General features: G+C 30.2%; 1 protein-coding gene across 1 annotated transcript; it reads left to right on the forward strand.

Annotated features, from left to right (window-relative positions):
• Positions 1-1,592: 1,592 nt before the first annotated feature.
• LOC132713800 (histone acetyltransferase KAT2B-like) lies at positions 1,593-22,706 on the forward strand (the record flags this gene model as incomplete). Its single annotated transcript, XM_060696475.1, has 5 exons — positions 1,593-1,613; positions 1,831-1,974; positions 3,501-3,649; positions 22,206-22,272; positions 22,565-22,706. Coding segments are annotated over exons 1-5 (523 nt in total), but the record flags the coding sequence as incomplete, so codon positions are not given.
• Positions 22,707-24,180: the final 1,474 nt, after the last annotated feature.

Here is a 24,180-nt window from a genome sequence, read left to right on the forward strand (position 1 = left end):
CAATTACTTTTATACATTAAGCATTACCCATACATACCCAAGGATATTTTTAGGATTTTTTATCAAGTCACTTGGGTTATTGGTTATATATTAGTACAAGTAGAATTCAAAATTGAAAACAAATATGTCAAAATATGAACTTGTTTTTTATTTTACACATTGATCCACAAAATGAATTTCAATTTAACAAAAACCACAAAACATACAGATTTTACTTTCTATTACCAGAGTTAACTCTTTGTACAGAAGAGTTTTGTTTGTAATTAGTTTTGCCACAACTACAACAACATCATTGACCATTATTATGTTCTATTTTAACATCTTAACAAACTGGCAGGAAACACAATTGTCTGGCATTGGTAAAGGATAATAACGTTATTTGCGGTATATGCTATAGAATTTTTCAATCTCAAGGGTTTACAGAGATTGTTTTCTGTGCTGTAACATCTTATGAACAAGATAATGTTTAATCATTAAAAAAGTATTTCTGTGTTTTAAGATCTAGTGGAATAGAAATCTAAAAAAAGATGTCCAAAAGATGTCCATTAAATCATATTCCTATCTCAGCATGTTAATAATTTGCTAGTTTAAAAAAAAGGAGCTGGCAATTTTCAATTTTCACTGGCATTTTGCTAGTTTGCCTGTGTTAAATTTGAAGCCTTATTTTTGAAAGATTTGTCTTTCCATTTGTGAATGATTATATGCTGGTGTTTTTTCCGATGAAAACTTATTTTGGTGTCTAATATATGCATAGTAAGTTCTTTTTTCGGGTTCCTGTTAATATCTCAAATAACTATTGGGGCTTGGTATGGTAAAGTTCAAAAGGCACTTTTTGATCTTAAGGTGTCATTGTCAAAGAAGATGTACATCCTAAGTGTACAATCAGATAAATAAAACTATTTAAAAACATGATCTTTATAAGCATTTTATTATCAAACATAAACATATAAAATCCATTTGTCGGTATATTTTTACCCCTTTTCAGGGGATTATGGTCCTATGATAAAAATGAATTTTCTAGCTTGTTGACTTTACACTTGCTATAAAAAACAGTTTATTATGGTGTGGTCGTAAATATTACAGTCTTGACATAGTGAAGAAATTGTCATGACTTATGAGTAAATGAGTATATGAGAAATATGAGCAACAATATATTGCATTGATACTATAGTTAGTAATTAACAGCCTGCGTGATTTGTATTTCAGGGTTATAAAACTCATCTGATGAATCATCTAAAGGATTATCACATTAAAAACACAATATTGTACATTTCCTCACATTTGCTGACGAGTTTGCCATCGGGTATTTCAAAAAAAGGTTCTCTTGCTTGATGATATATTTCGCTTGAATGGGATATTTGAAATAACTGGTAATTGCCGTTCTTTCTCACTAGTTAACAGTTAAGACTATTTGCCACAACAGATTCTGCCCATATTACCAGTGCAAACCTTAATTAGCTGGCACACCTCTTATGGAGGAATTAGTAATTACTGGTATGTTATCTAGGAAAACCAGTTAGGTGGACTGACTGCCAAGATATGACCAAAAATGTGTTGAAATTGAGGTAAATAAAACAAACTAAATATAAAATATGATACACAAGATCAACAAGGTAATGCGTCATTCAATGAACCCCAATAAAACCCCTGATATTGAATTCCGCACCCAAAACTAGACAAATCCTATAACATACATGTAGATGTTCGGGTTAAATTCTATAGATGAAGAAGAATTGAGTTACAAGTGTTTTAAATGTAAAAGGTTGATATATTAATATATACAGTAACCAAACTATAGTCACTTACATGTATTTATTTTTTCTTTGACAGGGTTTCTCCAAGGACATTAAGCTACCAAAGTCAGCTTATCTAGGATATATCAAGGATTATGAAGGGGCAACACTTATGGGATGTGAACTTAACCCTAGAATCTGCTGTACCGAGTTCTCTAAGACAATACGCAAACAGAAAGAGGTGAGATTGCCAGTAATTTAAGTAAATTGTAAATTCATGTTACAAAATATGTCTATTTTTCAGATGTATCGTTCAGGTTTGTTTTCCTATTTTGACAACTGTTATTGAGTTATATTGTCAATTCAATTACATGGCGAAAATAACCAAACTGAAAATTACTATCAGTCATTTTTTATCATCTTAACTGCACAGCAAACTGTATTTTTGCATGAAGAATTTTAAAATGTGCTTGTTAGTAAAATATAAAATGAGTTGATTGATCCAAAAATTAGATTTTTGCTTTATTTGATACATGTATAGTTAAACTTCGTTCCTTCGAACTCGGATCGCTGGAATACATCCCTTCGCTCGCACTCATCGCCCAGTCATGGCAAAATTCCTATATAATATATATTGTTCTACCTCGGATCGCTCGAACACCCATTGCTCGAACTCTCAAACCTGATCTCTGGTCCCTTCGGCAGAAATATAGTGTAAATCACACCTTTTCGGTTGAACACAAACAGACAACAAGAGTTGCGGGTCAGCATGTTCTAAATAATTGACAGTCGGCGACACATGTTTTAACACTTCGTGATCGTGACAAAGGCAATTATAAGTTAATTGATATAAAATGAAAAGTGTTGTAACCGATTTGTTTGTTTTGATAACATTTTATATTTGCCGTCTTTAGTAGCGATAAAAAGAAAATAACTCCTGAAATGATCAAGTCAATAAATAAATGACGTTTACCCGGACGGCTTTAATTACAACCGTGGTTTATGTATCGTGAATTGTAACAGTGCACTCTATTTATAGAATGATACTTGTACGTGTGTTTAATTCAGTAAATGACTACAGATAGATGCTGCTGTAAAATGTTGTTTTTTTTTAAAATATTTTATTAATTCATTATTAAAAAAAATTCATACGAAAATAAACATATAAATATATTTTTAACATTGTTCACAGTTTGGATAATGATCGCCCAATCGAACTCAACCAATTCCAATATGCATGAATATAGATTAACACGTGTACAGTCAATACTGTTTTAAACGTCCGTTTTCAAAAGGATAATAATTCTAAATATGACGTATTCTACAAATAGATGTACTAACAAACAATTATATTGACGTATTTATCATTTGACTGATGTAAAACCTTAAGGACTATGTTCTATGTTATAATAGTTCAACCTCGGTTGGCTCGAACTACCGATCTCTCGAACAAATTTGCACAGGCCCTCCGAGTTCAAGGGAACGAAGTTCAACTGTATATATAATACAGTTAAAAAACTTTTCACATTTCCCCCCCCCCCAAAAAAAAAAAAAACTACAAAAAATCCTGATTCTGAGAAAGAAAAAACAACTATTGAAAAAAGATTGTATGACGATGTTTAATAAGCAACTTTTTACCTTTGTGAGAAACAAGGGGCAACTAATATCTTAATTTGCTAGAATTAAAAAAATGATCTGATTCACTTAATCTTGCATCCATCTAACCAATGTAAGTGATAAGATCTTGATTAACTTTGTCCGTTTTAGATTGTAAAGAAAATAATAGAACAAAAGCAAGAAAAGTTCACGAAGGTGTATCCAGATTTGACGTGTTTTAAAGACGGAGTACGACATATTCCTATCGAGAGTATTCCAGGTCTTCAAGACTGTGGCTGGAGACCTGCACCTGATAAACCGTATGTATTATTTGTTAAGTGCAACTTTCTGTGTTTGACACGAAAAAGACATTTTATTTCTTAATTGAAGAGGTTTATTATGAAGTACGCATGTATTAGTCACAAAGATTTTGAGAAATTATAAAGTTATGGCTGATGCATGCATGGGTAAAAGTTTTTAGGTATTTTTCTGAATTTGAGTTTTTTTAATACTGAACTCTGAAAAGATTTAAATCAATGAATTTAGAAGTACCAAATGCAAAATATTTTTGACATTTATAACTTCTTCCTATGTGTATGAGGTGGTGTATCATAAAATTAACCTGTTGTAACGTTGTTGACAGATGGTGATATTATAATGCCATGTTGTGCATTTTTTCTAGGAAGGAACCTGTTAATGGACTCTGATCAGCTCTACAACATCTTTAAAACAATATTACAGCACTGCAAGGTAAAAATATGATTTAAAAGTAATAAAACTATTTGAATGCATCTTTGTTGTTATAATAGGACCTTGAAACATTCTTTTAAACTGTATCACTTTTTGCATGTCTTTAGGTATGCAATTTGATTTTCTGATAACTCCCGAGATATTGAAATTACCCATACTTATTATCAGAGTTCTTTCCCTTCAAATTGTTATATATAAGTAGTTTGCATTAAAAGTGTTTGTCAAGTTTGAAGAGAAATTCTCAATAAAATTCACACAGAAAACATTTGATTCAAATGACTGTTGCCAAAGTAGACTGACATTGTAATAGAAAAAACAACTTCCCTTTGTTTTACAGACTCATGCTAGTGCTTGGCCTTTTCTGAAACCAGTGGAGAAAGCTGAAGCCCCTGATTATTATGATTACATCAAGTTTCCTATGGGTAAATGACATATTTAATGTCTTTGTTATCTTTTCTTGTGCTTTTCCCATTGCTACATTTATGAAGTTAACTTTTCTTGCTTTAAATTCAGAATATTTTAATATTTTGTAACATTTAGGGGTTTCTGTTATAAAGTTTTATCATGAATGCTCACTTGACTTATGAAGTGTTTTTACTCAGGTGCCTGAAAAATTGCACGAAAGGGCACCTGTTGTTTTCCTTTATCAATGTTGTCATATGACCTTTACATTGTCAGTGTGATTTAAAACACAACCAAAATTAAATGATCGATCATTAATATTTTCAGAACATATTTTTCAACCCTATTTTAAAGGACAACTTTTGCATTACAAATGTAAAATGTAGAACTTTAAAAAAAATATTTTTTGTAGATTTTATGTATGTATTGATTTTAAATCAATAACAAATTCTATTTATAGATCTTAGAACAATGGGAGATCGTTTAAAGAACAGATATTACGTTCACAAGAAATTGTTCATGGCCGACATGATGAGAATCTTCACAAATTGTCGTTCTTATAACAAACCTGATACAGAGTATTATAAATGTGCCAACACCATGGAGAGATTCTTCAACAATAAACTCAAAGAATTTTCTCTGATTGAAAGATGATAGATCATTATGTTTCCTTAAATATATGTTGTTATCAAAAGCTTTTGGTGTAAGGTAATTTCAAAGGTCGTCAAGCTTGAAATTGGACTAGACTTAAAATGAGTCAATTTGAGAATAATCACGAGTTCAAAAAAAAAAAAGATCTTAACTCGATCTATAATCTATGTTAAATTGAACATACAGGACAGTAATTTCATTAAAGTTACTTAGTCATATTTAAGTTATTTGTTTTAGATAAAAAATATTTTGAACCTTTATCAAAAAAGATACATGTTTGAAAATGTCTCTTGACTTTGATATGTGTTAAGTTTGATGGAGGATGCAAGTTTAAAAAAGTTCAACTATAAAGATATAAAAGTTTAATTTGAAATTACATCTACTTAAATAACACTGACGTTAATGACTGATGCTTTACACCTTTGATTTTAGTCAAATATTAATTATCTGTTGATGATTCAAGCTGAAACTTCAGAAGTGTTGATGTTGAGAAGAAAAGTGGAAGTGATTGAAATTGAGACAGTTGAGTGTGAAAAATATATGCACACGTCTCCAGAAAGAAAAAGGAGGGAGAAAAGTATGATAGCTTTTTCGATAAGGGTATTTATTTGGGTACATCTAAATGCTGTAAAAATGATTGTAATTACAATGTATATTCAGTAGTCGAAGATACAGAAAAAGAATGCGTAGGGTTTATCTAATGAGACACTTTTCTACACAACTTTAAATTTGGTGATAAAAATGTAAAATGGAAGTGTACTGTTTCCTTTGTTAAAGTTTATTATTCATGACTTCTACAAGATGTTATGCATTTTAAATATAATTTGAACTATGATATTAATGTAAATATATTTATTTTTTATCATTTTAATTATCTTTTAAAAAAGCCTGTCTCTGAAAGAAAAGCAAAAATATATACATTTAATGTAGAGAGGAATGCGGGAAATATTTGTGTTATAAATATTGTACTGATATCAAAGTAAATTGATTATCAGTGAATTAAACATAATGACAAAATGCTAGTTTTTGAACTTACTATGTACCAGTTTGTACTGAAAGTGACAAGTCTTTGCCACTAGTATAGAGCAAAGCATGTACATCTTTGCAGTCTGACAGGCTTTGTTTAACTGATAGCTTAATAGCTTAACATATTTTGTTTTGTATATTTTTGTTTTGAAATCAATTGACAGTTTTAAATACAAAGCAAGATAAGTAAAATATATAAATTCGGCATGTTATGGGTTAAAGATAAAAAGGAAAAGGAATCATTTGTAAGATGATGAATGCAAATTAAATTAATATTTACAAAGCATTTATACTTTCTGAACCAATAGTCAATTTTATTAGTAAATAAAGATTAATTTTAAGAAATGAACATATTCAAATTGTTTAAAAACAAAATGTATGTATGAAACTATTACTAAGGAAATACATTAGTACAAGACAATATCAAGAATTTCATTCATGCAAATTCATAAAAGAAACATGGAAATTTCTTATTTATAGATATATGTATTTTTTACATTTTTACTGGAAAAAAACTTCACAACTATAAAACAGTCTTTTAGTTTGTTAAAATATATTTTACCCTTTTTATTGTGTGTTCTCGTATATGAATGTGACAAAAATAAAGAATAAACTTTTTACTTTTGTTACGCTAACGAAACTAAAGATTTATGTTTTGACTATATAAGACCACTTAAAACTTCACAGACGTCTACAGTGTTACAGTTGAAGGTCACTGACCCAAGATCAATGACGTGCGATTTTACTGATTATTCCCCTTTCTTAAATAAGACTTGCAACAGGGACACATTCCAAAATAGTTTTACCTCAACTAAGTATGCGAGGATATATAGGGCTATCCTACTTACTCAAGCCTCGGTGTAACACTTTGGTTAAAGTTTTGCATGCAACATATTTCATTAACCACTTATAATATTTGAGAGCATAATAGGTATACATAATTTTGACAGAATTATGCCCCCTTTTAACTTGAAAAATTAAGGGTTTCCAAGGCCCATTATTCTGACATTGATTTTGAGTGAACTGGGGAAGTCAAAATAAGTTAATATTTTGCAATACTTCTTTCAACTTTTATGTTTTATTTGCATGAACGATAAATAACTAATGTGGCCAAAGGACATTTCTGCAAAATTTCATGGGACTTTACCTGAAATGTTTACTTGTTCAAACGAGTGGGCAGTATTTTTTATACTTTTGGCAGATTTATATTTTAACTTAATTATGTTAAATCAACTCTTGGTTATCACCAATATAACAGTCAATCTTTGAAATATAAAGTCTAATCAGCTTAACTTGACAATGACAAAAATTATCACATTGTCACTTTAAAGATATACTTTGCTCATCTTTGCGTAAAATAGTTTTTATCACAGAAATTACCGCCTCCGTGGTCGAGGGGTTAGAGTCGATGACTTCTAATCCAGTTACCTCTCTGGCGTGGGTTCGATCCCCGGGAGATGCTTTGGTAGTTTAGCGCGGAGGAAGGTAGTCTAGTACTGGTGTAACTCTCCAGGAACGATGGTTAGGAAACTACCCGCCTATATGACTGAAATACTGTTGGAAAAGGCGTAAAATGAAACAAACAAACAAACAATCACAGAAATTTATTGAAAGCTATGGAATTCTTACCAAATATGTCCAATTTGAATAAAAGAAAGAATACATTATGAATTGAAAGTTGCTTTCCCTATTACAGGTCATGTAAAATTGGTATTTTCTTCAAACTGCCAGTTTTTTTAATGACACTATATTTTCATATTGCAACCACATATAGTATGTAGAATTTTAAACATAACATGTCTACTTTGTGTGAAGTTTAAACACGTTTATTTTATATTTACAAAAAGACTGTGTGTGTAGCAATTATAAATATTTTTAAATATGAAATTTGAGCATAGTATATCTTTAAACTGTTTAATATTAAATATTCAAAGATGCCCAGTGGTAGAATACAAATACGGTACTTTGAGAACTTGCTGTTCATGATATGTCGGATAAATTTTAAATTTCATGGCACCTTAATATGTCTACATAGAGTATTGAAACAATTTTATGCTTAAGGTTGATAGAGTTAGTATTTTATTGCCTTATTTAGCGTTTCTGAATTTTCTACTTTTCAAAAAAATAAAGAATTTATCCCACAGACCACATGATCGTTCATGCACGTTTTTTTCGTAGCACTGGCAATTAGTGATATTGCAAAAGTTACCTTTTTGTATACATTGATTATCAATAATGTTTCGTTTTACAGTCGTGCAGAATGTAATTTTCCAAAGAAATGAGATATTTCTTTACAATAAATTATACAATGTATTGCTTTTATAAGTGTATATGAATAATTCCATCGACCCTGACATGGTCATCAGAGCTGCATCAGTACTAAGGGTGTAGTACTTAAGTACCAGTACCAGTACTTGGCAAATTATGCAGTACCATTACCAGTACCAGTACTAGATTTTAGCTCGGTACTGCTGTACCAGTACTTTTTTTGGTGAAGTAATTAAGTATCAGTACCATTACTTTTATATATTCATCAAAGTTTGAATAAATACAGTGTCAAACAAATAATTGCAAATATTATTCAGCAAAGAAATAAAATCATAATTTACTTTAAAGTTAACATAACATATTTACAACTTTATAGTTTTAACATACTTTTTACAAACAATATTTACAACATAATTATTATATTCATGTCATATCTAATTGTTCAGTAACCAGTCAACTGTATAAATACAATGCAAACATCTTTCATGATTAAAAACACAACAGTCTTTTGTTGCCTTTCACACCTTCACACCTCTGTTCAATTTATACCAAAGTAAATAACAACTTTTTATTGTGCTAACAATATCACTTTTTTCACTTGAAATGGGATTATTTAGAATAGAAGAAATTAATTAGTGTTTATTTTGCTCTTTAAATAATTAAACTAGTAAATACAAAGTAATAAAAGATTTTAATAAGGATATTTTAGGGTAAAGAGTTATTGAGTCTGTTTATCTTAATTTAATTTTTACTTAAGGTCTTTGGTGCTTTTTATGATGAATACTATGTTAACATTTGAAGGAATATTGCAGCAAATTATCTTTAGATTTGATAACTTACTTTTTCACAAAAATAAAATATAGTTAATGTAATTTACAGCTTTATTTTATGAGAAAAATTGATGCTATTTTTAATTTTTATCAAAACCAAAAGTACTGGGTAATGCAGTAGCAGTACCACTTTTTAAGACAGTAATGCAGTACCAGTACCAGTAGTAGCAAAATTTTGTAAGAGTAATTCAGTATCAGTACCAGTACTTGCAAAATCGCTGCAGTACGTACTGCAGTACCAGTACCAGTAATGCAGCTCTGATGGTCATATTACATTATTCCAGTCTAACCGATGTTGCTTTTACTTGCAACATTTCTTGCACGAGCGGGATCCAGAGTAGAGCCACATACACTCCGTTAGCTAGATGGCTCATGTTTTCCTCACAATATTCCTGACTGGATTGAAACATATCGATGAGGGGCAAGTTACTATAAGTTTATAAAATTCTGGAAACAAAGTGATCCCTCGGAAGCATTTATCACAACAAAATTTCAAGAGAATTGCAGACTCGGTTTGATTGAGTCTGTACATGAGGGATAATGAATAAGTGCAACATCCCTCACGCCCCCTAGCACCGGCTTGAGTGAAACTCAATTCTCAACACTTAATAGTGCTGGCATCAATGATCCCGAAGGACCAGAAAATATAACAAAACTGAAGTGAATATAAGACTCGCACAACAACAGCGTCATTATTAATAATCATTATATTTATATCAAAATGCTTAAGCAATGCGGATATAAATACACATTATATCAAACATTGGACTAAATGTTTTCCGCAAAGGACTTAACTCAATATCCCCAATTGTTATTATTCCCAAGGTTAACTTGTTGTCCGAAACCATCAGATGACAGAAGTTGTCCGATTTAATAGATGTCCTTGGTCGATTGTTCGGAGCTAGCGGTCGATTTGATTTTTGCTGATTACTATATAGTTATATTTTCATTATTTCTGGGGCCGTGTGGTTAAAGTTTTTGACATTAGCTACTGGCTATCACCGTTGTTGGTTCGAATCCTACAAGGGACATTCAATTCATTTACGTAAGGAAGCTATTCAGATAGCTTACGTAAGATCTGTGGCTCAACCTTGGTTCCCAATTGTACCTGATATAATGCAAGGAAGGGCATTCAATGGCTTTTTTCACCATGGAAGCTAGAAAGTCTCTATTTAGTTTTTACAACATCAGTATGACTTAAAAGCCAACAATAAACCTCAATCAAATTGTAAATAAATTGTATTTTCATCAATAATTTTATCCTTGGATAAATTATATCATATTTACATGTACTTAACAAATGTGATGTTAATTATAATGATATGATCACAATACAACTTTGGTTTGTTTGTTAACACGGCATTATATTATACTAAAATATAACTGTAAATTAACTGAACGTTTGTGACAAACTAACAAGAGATAACATTTTGGTTAAGTACACAATTTAACAAAGTTTCTAGAGTTTAACTCAAACTTTGACAATTTACCCGTAGAGGGAACTTTGAACGTCTACATGTTTAAAGCATACTTTCTAAGTAAATTGCAAATATGAAATTTTGCCGCATTGTTTCGATCCCTTTGTTGAAGGGAACACATATAGCACAGTAATGTTTCCCTTGGTTTGTCCTCTTGTTCTAAACATTGACCGAGAAGATTGAAAGCTGTCTCCCTGTGACCATAGTTTCTTCCTGTAAAGATAGCCTCTACAAGGTTACTAAGTGCCAGTTGCTGATCCTGATGTCTTTGTAGATGACCGTATGTTTTGTATTGCAAAAAGTAGAGATAAGGGAGGGAATCAACAACAGCACAGTCCATCCAATGCGTTTCATGCATATTTCTATATGGCATATCATCTTGAGTAGATCTCATCATTTCATTCCGTAATTCTCGAGGCACACAATTTACTTCTGCCTGCGTGAATATGACACAACATGATGTGATACTATTGAGACAATTTTCATTTAGTTCACTGCATTTCATTTTAAATTCACTTGTTTGTGGATTAGGCCAGCAGCCACATACAGTTTCAACAGCAGTGGAGTTATATCGGATTTCAGTTTGTCTCAGAATGAACTCTGCTCTATACATATCACCTACACAGTAGAACATAGAAGCTAGTTTAAGTCTGCCAGATGTGACATCTGAGGTCAAACCCAATGAGAGCCACTTTAGTGCTTCATATTGAACTGTATTATTCTGTTCAATACTTGATGACGCCATGATTAGGCCTAGTGTAGAACAAAGAAATGGTGCCAGATAACGACTTGCAAGCTGTTCAAGTCTATTTCCCTCTACACTGTAGTATTTTAGCTTTAAGAAAATTTGTTTGTGATTACATATGTGGTCATTTGACAAATAATTGAAAATTAGTAACAGGCATGCGCTTATCTGTCTCAAGATGTTGATGAAAAGAAGAAACGAACATTGTTCATATATTTCCAGCGAGGTTTGAAAACTACACGCAAAATGAACAATTGGACTCAGTTTGACTTGTAGTCTCTGGCTAATATTATCAATGTTTATTCGTAGTAAAAATCTACCATCGCTCTGTATTATGTCACATGATTTCTTTAAGACGTCTCGCTTCTCTACAGCCGTAATTTTTCCAGCCATTAAGTTGTTTTCAGAAATAATGAAATGCGGGCAATTTTCATTTTGAACACAGCTACGAAGTTCAAGCAAGCAGTAAGTTAAACATGTAAAAAGATTATCCCTTTTCCATATGTTTTGCTCTGTATTTTCTATACAATGTATAAAACGGTTTTACACATAAAACTTGAAAGAGCACTCACATTTTGTGCATTCAGAAATGATTTCAAAATTATTTTTTTAAAAAAAAGCTTTGAATGCTAATATTTAGTTAAATCAAACTTTCTCTCTTTTTAAGAAGTAAAAATTCTCCTTTTCTAATTCGGGATTTAAAAATCTTGTACTTCAAACAAAAAATTAAGCAAAAATTCTGATTTTGGATGAAAAACCCCTACATCCGGGGGTTTTTTTCTAGGAATGTGAATTTGTTGGGCCAAGTTTTAAAAAAAAGAAAAAAAAAGTCATTGTCGCAGTACCCTTTTATCCAGATAGTTTGACGCCCGTGTCGTCAAAAATTCCTCGGAAAAATTGATAGGAAGTTTTTTTTAAAAATTTTCCCCCCTTTGTATCTTTATTCTTCATCGGGAATGTTTTCTCAAAAAAGGCATCGATGAAGTTTTTGTAGAAAAAATACCCGGGGACTTTCCCCTGTTTTAAAAGTGGGGTTTCCCCTTATTTTGTTTCATCGACCGTTTATACATTATAATCATAATTACAATTACCGTGTCAATTTAAATTAAGCCCTTGAAAGGGGTTTCAGTGACTCCCAAGATAAAAATTAGTTTTGTTTTCCCAGTTGTCTTTCTGAAACTTGCAAAAACTCCCCCAGCTTTAAAAATTTTTTCTTTTCTGTCACCTTTCCTATTAAAACCAAAAAACCCCCTAAAACTCAATTTTCATGAAAAGAATTTTTTAAAATTTTAGGGGATGAAACATTTTTTAATGATAATAAATTTTCCCCTCAAAAAATAAGGGTGAGTTAGTAATAAAAAACAATTTTTGTTCTTTATATTAAAAATATAAAAATTAAATTTCCAGATTTTTTTTTAAAAGGTTTTGTTTCTGTTTAAAATTATCTTTTTTATAAAATGTTTTGGTTTTAACGAAAAAAAAAAGAACAAAAGTTGTTAAAAATCATTGCTGAAATAATCTGTTTTTTTCTCAAAAAAACACGTCAAAAAAACCCCCCTGAAAAAATAAAACAAAAATACCCATTTTTTATTTTTTTCTTCCCTTTCGGGGTTTTTATAGAAAAAAAAATCAATAATGTTAAAACCCTTTTAAATCCTTTTTATTGGAAATTAAAAAAATTTCAAAAAATTTCTTATGTTTCGAAAAAAGACCCAATTAAATATTTTTAAAATTGATTTGAAAAATGAAAGAAATGGCCTGGAAATATTCTTTACTAATTGCTTTTTTAAGTACCAAATTTTTTTTTTTTCAAAAGTGAAAAATTTTTTATTTATCATTAAATTTTAAAGTAAAGTCTTTTTTTAGGGGGACAATTTAAAAACTTTTTTGAAAATTAGACAAAAATAAGCTACAAATTTTAAAGGAAAAAATACGAAAATTGTATCTTAAAGTAACTATAATTAAATTAAATTATCAATTTTATTAATTACTTTAAAAATTTTACGAATTTTGTCTTATTTATGCGGTAAACAAAAATTCCAAGGTGATTTGTAAAATTTCCAATTTGTACTTCCTCTACGATTTTTCAAAGTTCTGAAAGATAACTCTTCTAGTATGAGTAGCTACATGGTTTCAGCTTTAACTCTCTTTGATATTCATACTTTTCAATATTATGTTAAAACTTTTTTTATTTTGATAAAAAGAAATCAAAATTTTACTTTTTCTAAAAGCAAACATAGAAATGTTTGAACATATCTTAACGTCTCCTTTTAATAAATTTGGTTGTTCTGTCTTGTCACATGAATAGAAACACGCAATTCTATAAATAGAAACACGCACTTCTATAAATAGAAACACGCAATTCAATAAATAGAAACACGCAATTCTATAAATAGAAACACGCAATTCTATTAATAGCACAATTCTATCAATAGCAACACGCAATTCTATAAATAGTAACACGCAATTCTATAAATAGAAATACGCAATTCTAGAAAAAGGAACACGCAAATCTATATATAGAAACACCCAATACTAAAAATAGAAACACGCAATTCTATAAATAGAAACACACAATCTTCTAAAAATAAAAACACGCAATTCTATAAATAGTAACACGCAATTCTATAAAAAGAAACGCGCAATTCTAAAAATAGAAACATGTAATTCTATAAATAGTAACACGCATTTCTAAAAATAGTAACACGCAATTCTATATATAGTAACACGCAATTCTATAAATAGTAACACGCAATTCAAAAAATAGTAACACGCAATTCTAAAAATAGTAACATGCAATTCTAAAAATAGTAACACGCAATTCTATTAATAGAAACACGCAATTCTATAAAAAGAAACACGAAATTCTAAAAATAGTTACACGCAATTCTAAAAATAGTAACACGCAATTCTAAAAATAGTAACACACACTTCTTTAAATAGAAACACGCAATTCTAAAATTAGTAACACACAATTCTATAAATAGAAACACGGATTTCCAAAAATAGTAACACGCAATTTCTTAAAATAGAAACACTTAATTCTATAAATAGTAACACGCAATTTTAAAAATAGAAACACGCAATTCTAAAAATAGTAACACGCAATTTTAAAAATAGAAACACGCAATTCTAAAAATAGAAATACACAATTCTAAAAATAGTATAACGCAATTCTTTAGATAGAAACACGCAATTCTAAAAATAGAAACATGCAATTCTATTAATAGTAATACACAATTCTAAAAAAAGAAACACGCGATTCAAAAAATAGAAACACGCAATTTTAAAAAATAGAAACACACAATTCAAAAAATAGTAACACGCAATTCTTAAACTAGAAACACGCAATTCTAAATATAGAAACCTGCATTTCTAAAAATAGTAACACGCAATTCTAAAAATAGTAACAAGCAATTTCTATAAACAGAAAAACGCAATTTCTAAAAATAGAAACATGCAATTCTATAAATAGAATTATGCATTTCTAAAAATAGTAACATGATATTCTATAAATGGTACCGCGCAGTTCTAAAAAAAGTAACACGCAATTTCTAAAAATAGAAACATTTAATTCTATAAATAGTAACACTCAATTCTAAAAATAGTAACAAGCAATTTCTATTAATAGTAACACGCAATTTCTAAAAAATGTAACACGCAATTCTAAAAATAGAAGCACGCAATTTTATGAACAGAAAACAAGCAATTCTATAAATAGAAACATGCAATTCAAAAAATAGATACACGGAATTCTATAAATAGTAAAGTGCAATTCTAAAATAGTAACACGCAATTTCTAAAAATAGTAACAAGCAATTTCTATTAATAGTAACACGCAATTTCTAAAAAATGTAACACGCAATTCTAAAAATAGAAGCACGCAATTTTATAAATAGAAAACAAGCAATTCTATAAATAGAAACATGCAATTCAAAAAATAGATACACGCAATTCTATAAATAGTAACGTGCAATTCTAAAAATAGTAACACGCATTTTCTAAAAATAGAAACACTTAATTCTATAAATAGAAACACGCAATTTTAAAAAATAGAAACACACAATTCAAAAAATAGTAACACGCAATTCTAAAACTAGAAACACGCAATTCTAAATATAGAAACCCACAATTCTAAAAATAGTAACACGCAATTCTAAAAATAGTAACAAGCAATTTCTATAAACAGAAACACGCAATTTCTAAAAATAGAAACATGCAATTCTATAAATAGAAATATGCAATTCTAAAAAAAGTAACATGCAATTCTATAAATGGTAACGCGCAGTTCTAAAAAAGTAACACGCAATTTCTAAAAATAGAAACACTTAATTCTATAAATAGTAACATGCAATTCTAAAAATAATAACACGCAATTCTAAAAATAGTAACAAGCAATTTCTATAAATAGTAACACGGAATTTCTAAAAAATGTAACACGCAATTCTAAAAATAGAAACACGCAATTCTATAAATAGAAAACAAGCAATTCAATAAATAGAAACATGCAATTCAAAAAATTGATACACGCAATTCTATAAATAGTAACGCGCAATTCTAAAAATAGTAACACGCAATTTCTAAAAATAGAAACACTTAATTCTATAAATAGTAACACGCAATTCTTAAAGAAACACGCACTTCTAAAAAAAGAAACACGCAATTCTAAAAATAGTAACACGCAATTCTCAAAATAGAAACACGCAATTCTTAAAATAGAAACACGCAATTCTAAAAATAGTAACACGCAATTCTATAAATAGTAAAAAGCCATTCTATAAATAGTAACACGCAATTTCTAAAAAATAGAAACACGCTATTCTATAAAAAGTAACACACAATTCTAAAAATAGAATCACGCAATTCTAAAGATAGAAACACGCAATTCTATAAATAGTAACACGCAATTCTATAAATAGTAACACCCGATTCTATAAATAAAAGCACAAAATTCTAGAAACAAGCAATATACGTTGTTGTTGTTGTTGATGATGATGATGATGATGATGATGATGATGATGATGATGATGATATGATATGTATAGATATATATATACACTCTAAAAATTATATAAACTCCCATTAATAATTCATTAAAACTATGCTCTAACATTCTAGATTTTTCAATTTGTTTAGCCATCAATACATTCATTGTTACAAAAGATTGTTCAAGATTTTCAAATGAATCATATAATTGTGTCTGAATATGCTGAATGGCTATTTCATTTTCTTTCATCCCTTTAACAATGTTAGATACTCTAGTATCCATTGCATGCATATAAGAGGCTAAATTATTTTCATGTTGTTCAATATTGTGAGTCATTGTTCTGGAAAGTTTGTTCAAGGCATTTACATGTTTTGCTAACATTTCTACATCTTCAGTTCCAAACAATGATTTTGACAATTTGCCGATCGTCAACAAGTGATTGTCAACTAGTGACCGTCAACAAGTGATTGTCAACTAGTGACCGTCAACAAAATAATGTTGTCTTTGTATTACTTTTGTATCCCATTAGAAGACATGAATGTATTTTTTAAAAAATCCGACTGTCAATTTTGCATTTACTTTTTTTAAATACGTCGCGGATTCCTGAAGAGAAGCCAAGCGCATGCATACGGAAAAAAAGCTGATCTACTACGTTACGAGTAGTTAAATCTTCAAAACGTCACTGTGTTTTAGTTGTTTCAATTGTTTATGTTTTCTTATTATGCTATTATGTTAACTAACATAAAACTCGAATAATTTTTGTGTCTAAATTTCAAATCAAGAAAAGAGTAATGGAATTACAAAATCGCTTTATCAGAAGCAAGAAACAAGAGAAACACGAAAATATAATGAAAATTCTTTTTAACAGAATAGATGGATTTTCTGATAAAATAGATATAAGCGGATGAAATACACATCAATTTTCAACTTGTTTTTTTTTTCACCAAGTGAAACAAGAACAGTCTATCAGTCTACATTTTTAGTTATCACAACGTACCGTAATAAATGAATTGTTTATTTACACAAAGATAAAAAAGTTCAGATGTAAAATGAAACATGTTTGTTATTTTCCCTAAAAATACAATGTAAAATAGATAATTTTGTGCATACCAAAACTCGCAGGCTTCGACTGTCATGGACCCACACAACATCCAAACAAAACAAAATGCTAGCATAACTTTTGACAAATTCATAATCCGCTATTTAAACGGTGAATCTAAATCGTATATGTACTAACTGCACGTCATGTTAGGTATGAGCTGGCCAGGTACTTTACCCGGGCATTTGAACGTCTTCTGCAAGATGATAGGTGTGCGTATTTTTTTCTTATCCATATGGAGGCTATTCGTTGCCAAAAAATCCAGCCTTGTTTGATCGGATTCGATCAGTTTGTTTATAGGCAAAAATACAATTGTATTTCTTTGTATGTAAACTCCATTTTTGGATTGAGTTTGCCGATTTAACACTGTAAACATGTATTTCAACAATGTATTTTGTACATTTTGTTAAACGACACAACATTAACTGTTTTTCTAGCTGATAGTAGCAATACCAAGTGTTCATCATAACATGCGGAATACTCATTGTTCGTGTATACGCCGAAAAAAAAAGTTACATTCTCGAACCGTCATGATTCGGATCAGCATAATCCAGCTTTACACGTTTTTCAATAGGAGATAAAATAAGTTCCGCCCATTTTCCCGCCCACTACATCATCGTAAATAGACGTATTTATCCGCTCATTTTCGGTATTAAAAAGGAAACAAGAACACGCACCGTCGTAGTTTCCGTCTACCACACCTTTTAGGTGTTTAGTTATTCACCCAACATAATTCACTTGCATTATTGCTATTGTATGCCTTTATTCAATCAACATCATCGGACTTTAAATGATTATAGGCATATAAGTTTTGAAACGTTGAAGATATCACATTTCCTAAATAAAAAAGAAAGAAAAAAACCCTCCTCACCAGGTTACTTACTGTCTGAGGTTAAATATTTTTCATTGATAAGACTGCTGTATATTCAACGACAGATGAATTTTACTGAGGGGATTCCAAATTGAATATGAATAAGTACTATTGACAGTTATGCTGCTACCTTACCACTTTCAAATTTTCAGGTCAACATCTGTTAGAGATTTCGATACGACTAATTACTAATACAGACCAAATTCTGGCTGTTGTCTTTCCAAACAGAAGCATTTACTATTAACCTTTATTCTAGCGTATAACTTGACAAGAAAAACCTTTTAACAAAAGTAAAATTTAAACCAAAGTCGATGTACCGTTTCGTACATAACTTTTTATTTTTACCATACTCTATAGATATATTTTCCCATTATTACCATTTTTTTATAATAATATTTAAAGGGACTCCGCTGAGTTTTTTTGACATGACGAAACTGGAAATAATTTATCGAGATTTATGGTCAGTTCGATGTAGGTCTAGATCAGTAACTTGTGTGCAAAATTTTATATCATTCGCTCTTGCGCTTTATCCGTGATACTTATTCAAATTGTGAAAAATGACCCAAAATGGAAAAGCGTTTAAACGCTTTCAACTAGAATCGTATCAAAAATAGCACAAAAATACGCTTTTCAGTTCCTTTCTCGTATTTCTGAATTATATTTTGCATGTCTTCATGTATTACATGTCCAAGCTAATCTGTGTAAAAAATGAATTTTATGATTTTTGAACCTAGGATACACATTCACAAGTTTTTGGTTATACAACGGAATTATCGATAGAAACCTTTGAATAGTTCCATAGCTAAACACATGGTAAAACATTTGGGTTTTTCTACAACCCAATATAGTCCTTTAAAGGAGGAAGGCACAGGCTTATTGTTCATGTTGCCAAAAGTGACTTCCATGTATCGCATTGTAGTAATATTTGCTGAATGTAAACGACATGTTTTCGAATACTACCGTTGTAACGTTTGAAGGCATAAAATCCTGTCGATAAATACAAATGTGGTTTGTGTCGTCATATATGGGAAACATTCCCTTATGTTATATATTCACCAACTTTAGTTTTTGCATATTATTATGCTCATTATCAGTATAAACGTTGTTACATTGTTACAATATATATTAACCAATTTTGCATTACTTTTAAATTAATATCCTGTGCTAGAATACGTTTTAACAAAATCAAAGTCAACTGCAGCTAATGTATGTGAAATTTATAACAGTTTTATATAATTTGTTATGTTTTTGTACCAGCAAGAGTTACTAGTACCTCTCTTTATATTCTGCTTTCGTGAAAATTGGCTCCGCCTATTAATTTTCTTCTATTTGCGTGATAATTCCATATATGGAAGTTGCAAAATCGTTTATAAATGTTAATCGCGTTAAAATGTAAAAGGAAGTGTGGTGTTGTTAACCTGAGAGTGTCAACGGTGCAGTTACACTCTTGACACGTCATGATGCACAGCATTAAACGTGTTGGCACGTTCTATTGTTAACATTTCTACATGTCGCAAATTTAAAGTTATACATTTCTAAATGCAGTTTGCATGTAAACAGCTTCCATTTTATCAATCGAGATAATCAAAACGCTTAACACAAGTGCAGTATGTAACTCTCGGATCGACAATTAGATTTTTACTAATCTGTTTAGTAGAACCAAAGTATGCATTGTCAAGTTTCAAAGGCTGGATGTTTGGCAACAAATAGCCTCCATACATCAGAGGATCAATTTTATAATTATATTACAGGCATAATGTTTACTAATCTGCAAAATATCTATTACAAATAAGCATCCAGTTTGATATCAAATCCGCGGAAACGTAATACAAGAACGAATTTTTTTCAGAAATCTGACAAGCGTTTTCCGCTTAGATAATTTTAAAGTCTTTGCTAAATGTTACGGTTTAAAATTGTTTTACTATATAGGGGGACAGTAAAGGTCGGCAATAATGTCTATCAAAATTCATATAGATACATCGGTATTCTAATTATTGTCATGCGCAGTTCAGGTATAGAATTACGGATAGTATAATTCACAATTATTTTATGCCAATTTATAATATATAATAAAGCTCATGCGATGTGGTGTACAAACATAATGCATGAGTATGCAATTCGTTATGGTCGCAAATTGATAGATTATACATTATAAAATTATACATTTAGTAAGTAATCGCCGACAGTTGGTAAATTTTCAGAAACATTTTCAGAATATTTAATTGTCAAGTACATAACTGTATGATACGGTTTTTACGTCGTAGTGGGAACGTCCGCTATAATTACCCCTAAGGAGCAGTTATTTTGAAACCGTTTTAGTTAGATAATACGGGAGCATATCTAAGATGTATTTGAAAAACATGTCAAAAAATGAAGCTCTTTAGGTGCTTAGGATATATGTATTTTGTTTAGCATAATATGTTGAGAAAAACAAATCCAAGGAAAACAGTGGTGTTGATATCATTATACATGTATTGGTTTAGTATCTAAAATTTCCTGGGAATTGTAAAATAACGTGTATTCCAAAAAAAAGGCAATCTGAAATACACAGAAGTCACCATTAAATACACCAGATTCCATTTTCAATGGATGAGGTAAAAAGACGTTAAATTAGGTGGGTGGTATTATAAAGGAACTTGTCCGACTACTATAAGATGTACACCACTGAAACAAACCCTCAGGACTGAGAGAAGTTAGCCCATCCCACTCCAATCTGAAAATGAGAGAAGTTAGCCCCTCCCACTCCAATCTAAAAATGAGAGAAGTTAGCCCTTCCCACTCCAATCTGAAAATGAGTGAAGTTAGCCCCTCCCACTCCAATCTGAAAATGCTTCCCACGGACCTGCTTTCAATGCACTTAATACTATGTTACAAATATCGTTAGGTATATATTACATAAAATTAAACAACTGTGTATATTATTTCATATAATATAATTGTATAAAGTTTTTTCTTTGTTATAATGCTGCAAACAAAATACATGTGTCTGTTATATTATATTACATCACATTACATAATGATAAAAGTATAAAAACGGACAGACGACTGTAAACAGTGCAGTCAATCGCGAAGGAGGAGCAGACTTGGCTAAGTCTAAATAAGTGAAAAAAATGGTCTTCAAGACTGTGGCAGGAGACCTGCATCTGATAAACCGTACGTTTTATTTGTTAAGTGCATCTTTCTCTGTATTTGACACTTAAAGAAAGACCTTTTATTTTTTCATTGGAGATGTGTATCATGGAGTTTAAGGCACAAAGATTTTGACAAAATGTAAAGTTAAGGCTGATGCATGTACGGTTAAAAGTTTTTAGGTATTTTCCTTAATTTCAGGGTTTTTATACTCTGAAAAGCTTTATTTTATCTTTATGAATCTTTTATCTTTTATCTTCTATCTTTATTACTTCTTTCCATGTGTATGGGAAATGCTCATACTTTCATTGTCAAGTTGAGATAAATTAACTTTTACATCTATAGATTGACTGCTTTTATGGTGATTGACTAACAGTTGATGTACAAAAATGGTTTGGATAAATTATTAATGAGACGAAAATATAAAAAAAAACTGTCTCATTCTGTCGGTAATACAAAGTAAATTATAAAAATGAAAGAATTCTGGTGAAATATAAATTAATTTTGACTTTCATCTGTTTACTCACTTTATACCCTTTGATGAGCATAATGTCACTTTAACCTGTCTGTTACATTGTACATTCTGACATGACAGATGTCAATATCAATATCATAATGCCATGTTATGTACTGTTTCTAGGAAGGAACCTGTAATGGACTCGGATCAGCTCTACAACATCTTTAAAACAATTCTACAGCACTACAAGGTAATAATATCATTTTAAAGTTATATTACTATTTACACGCATCTTTTGTTGATATTATAGGACCTGGAAACTTTCTATTTAACTGTATCTCTTTTTTCGTGTCTTAAGGTATGCATTTTGATTTTCTGATAACTGCTTTGGCATTGAATTACCAGTTTTAACAATTTTATCAGAGTTCTTTCCCTTTAACAGTTATATATCAGTAGTAGTTGCATTAAAAGTGTTTGTCGAGTTTGAAGAGAAGTTCTCAATAAAATTCATACAGAAAACATTTAATTCAAATGACTGTTAGCCAAATTATATACTAGCATTGTTAATAGAAAAAAACAACTTCCCTGTGTTTTACAGACTCATGCTAGTGCTATGGCCTTTCCTGAAACCAGTGGAGAAAGCTGAAGCCCCTGATTATTATGATTACATCAAGTTTCCTATGGGTAAGTGACATATGTATTTTCTTTGTTATCTTTTTTATGCTTTTTCCCCTTGCTACTTTTATGTAGTTAACTTTTCTTGCTTTAAATTCAGAATATTTTAATATTTTGTAACATTTAAGGGTTTCTGTTATAAAGTTTTATCATGAATGCTCACTTGACTTATGAAGTGTTTTTACTCAGGTGCCTGAAAAATTGCACGGAAGGGCACCTGATGTTTTCCTTTACCAATGTCGCAATATGACCATCAATTGTCAGTGTGATTTTTAAAACGCAACCAAAATTAAATGATCAGTTCATTAATGTTTTCAGAACATATTTTGTCAACCCCTTTTTAAAGGATAACTTTTGCATTAAAATGTCAAATGTGGAGCTTTAAGAAAAAAAATATTTTTTGTAGATTTTATGTATGTTTTGATTATAAATTGACTTTAAATCAATTGCAAATTCTATTTATAGATCTTAGAACAATGGGAGATCGTTTTTTAAAGAACAGATACTACGTTCACAAGAAATTGTTCATGGCCGACATGATGAGAATTTTCACAAATTGTCGTTCTTAAAAACAAACCTGATACAGAGTATTATAAATGTGCCAACACCATGGAAAGATTCTTCAACAATAAACTCAAAGAATTTTCTCTGATTGGCAGATGATAGATCATAAGGTTTCCTTTAACATCTGTTTGTGGTTGAACCTGTTTGGTGTAAGGTAATTCAAAAGGTCGTCAAGCTTGAAATTGGACTAGACTTAAAATAAGTCAACTAAGAACTTGAGAATAATCACGATTTCAAAAAGAAAATGTCCTTAACTCAATCTATAATATATGTTAAGTTTTACATACAGGACAGAATTTCATTCATTCACACAAGTTTTACTTGAAGTCATATTTAAGTTATTTTGCTTTAGATTAAAAATATTTGGAACCTTACTTAAAAAGGAACATGTTGACTTTGAAATGTGTTAAGTTTAATGGAGGATACAAGTTTGACAAATTTTATCTATAAAGAGATGAAAGTTTAATTTGAATTTGTATCAAGTTTGATAACACTGACTTTATTTACTGACTGATGCTTTAGACCTCTGATTTTAGTCAAATATTTAATAATTGTGGAGGATTCAAGCTGAAACTTCAAAAGTGTTAATGTCGAGAAGAAAAGTGGAAGAGATTGAAATTGAGACAGTCCAGTGTGAAAAATATATGCACACGTCTCCAGAAAGAAAAAGGAGGGAAATAGTGTGATAGTCTTTTCTATAAGGGTATTTATGTAGGTACATCTAAATGCTGTAAAAGTGATTGTTATTACAATGTATATTCAGTAGTCGAAGATACATAAAAAGAACGTGTAGGGTTTATCTAATGAGACACTTTTCTACACAACTTAAAGTTTGGTGATAAAAGTGTGAAATGGAAATGTATTGTTTCCTTTGTTAAAGTTTATTATTCATGACTTCTACAAGATATTTTGCATTTTC

Source organism: Ruditapes philippinarum, unplaced genomic scaffold (genome assembly GCF_026571515.1).
Source record: "Ruditapes philippinarum isolate M1 unplaced genomic scaffold, ASM2657151v2 ctg10305_1_1_1_1, whole genome shotgun sequence".
Classification (NCBI taxonomy): domain Eukaryota; kingdom Metazoa; phylum Mollusca; class Bivalvia; order Venerida; family Veneridae; genus Ruditapes; species Ruditapes philippinarum.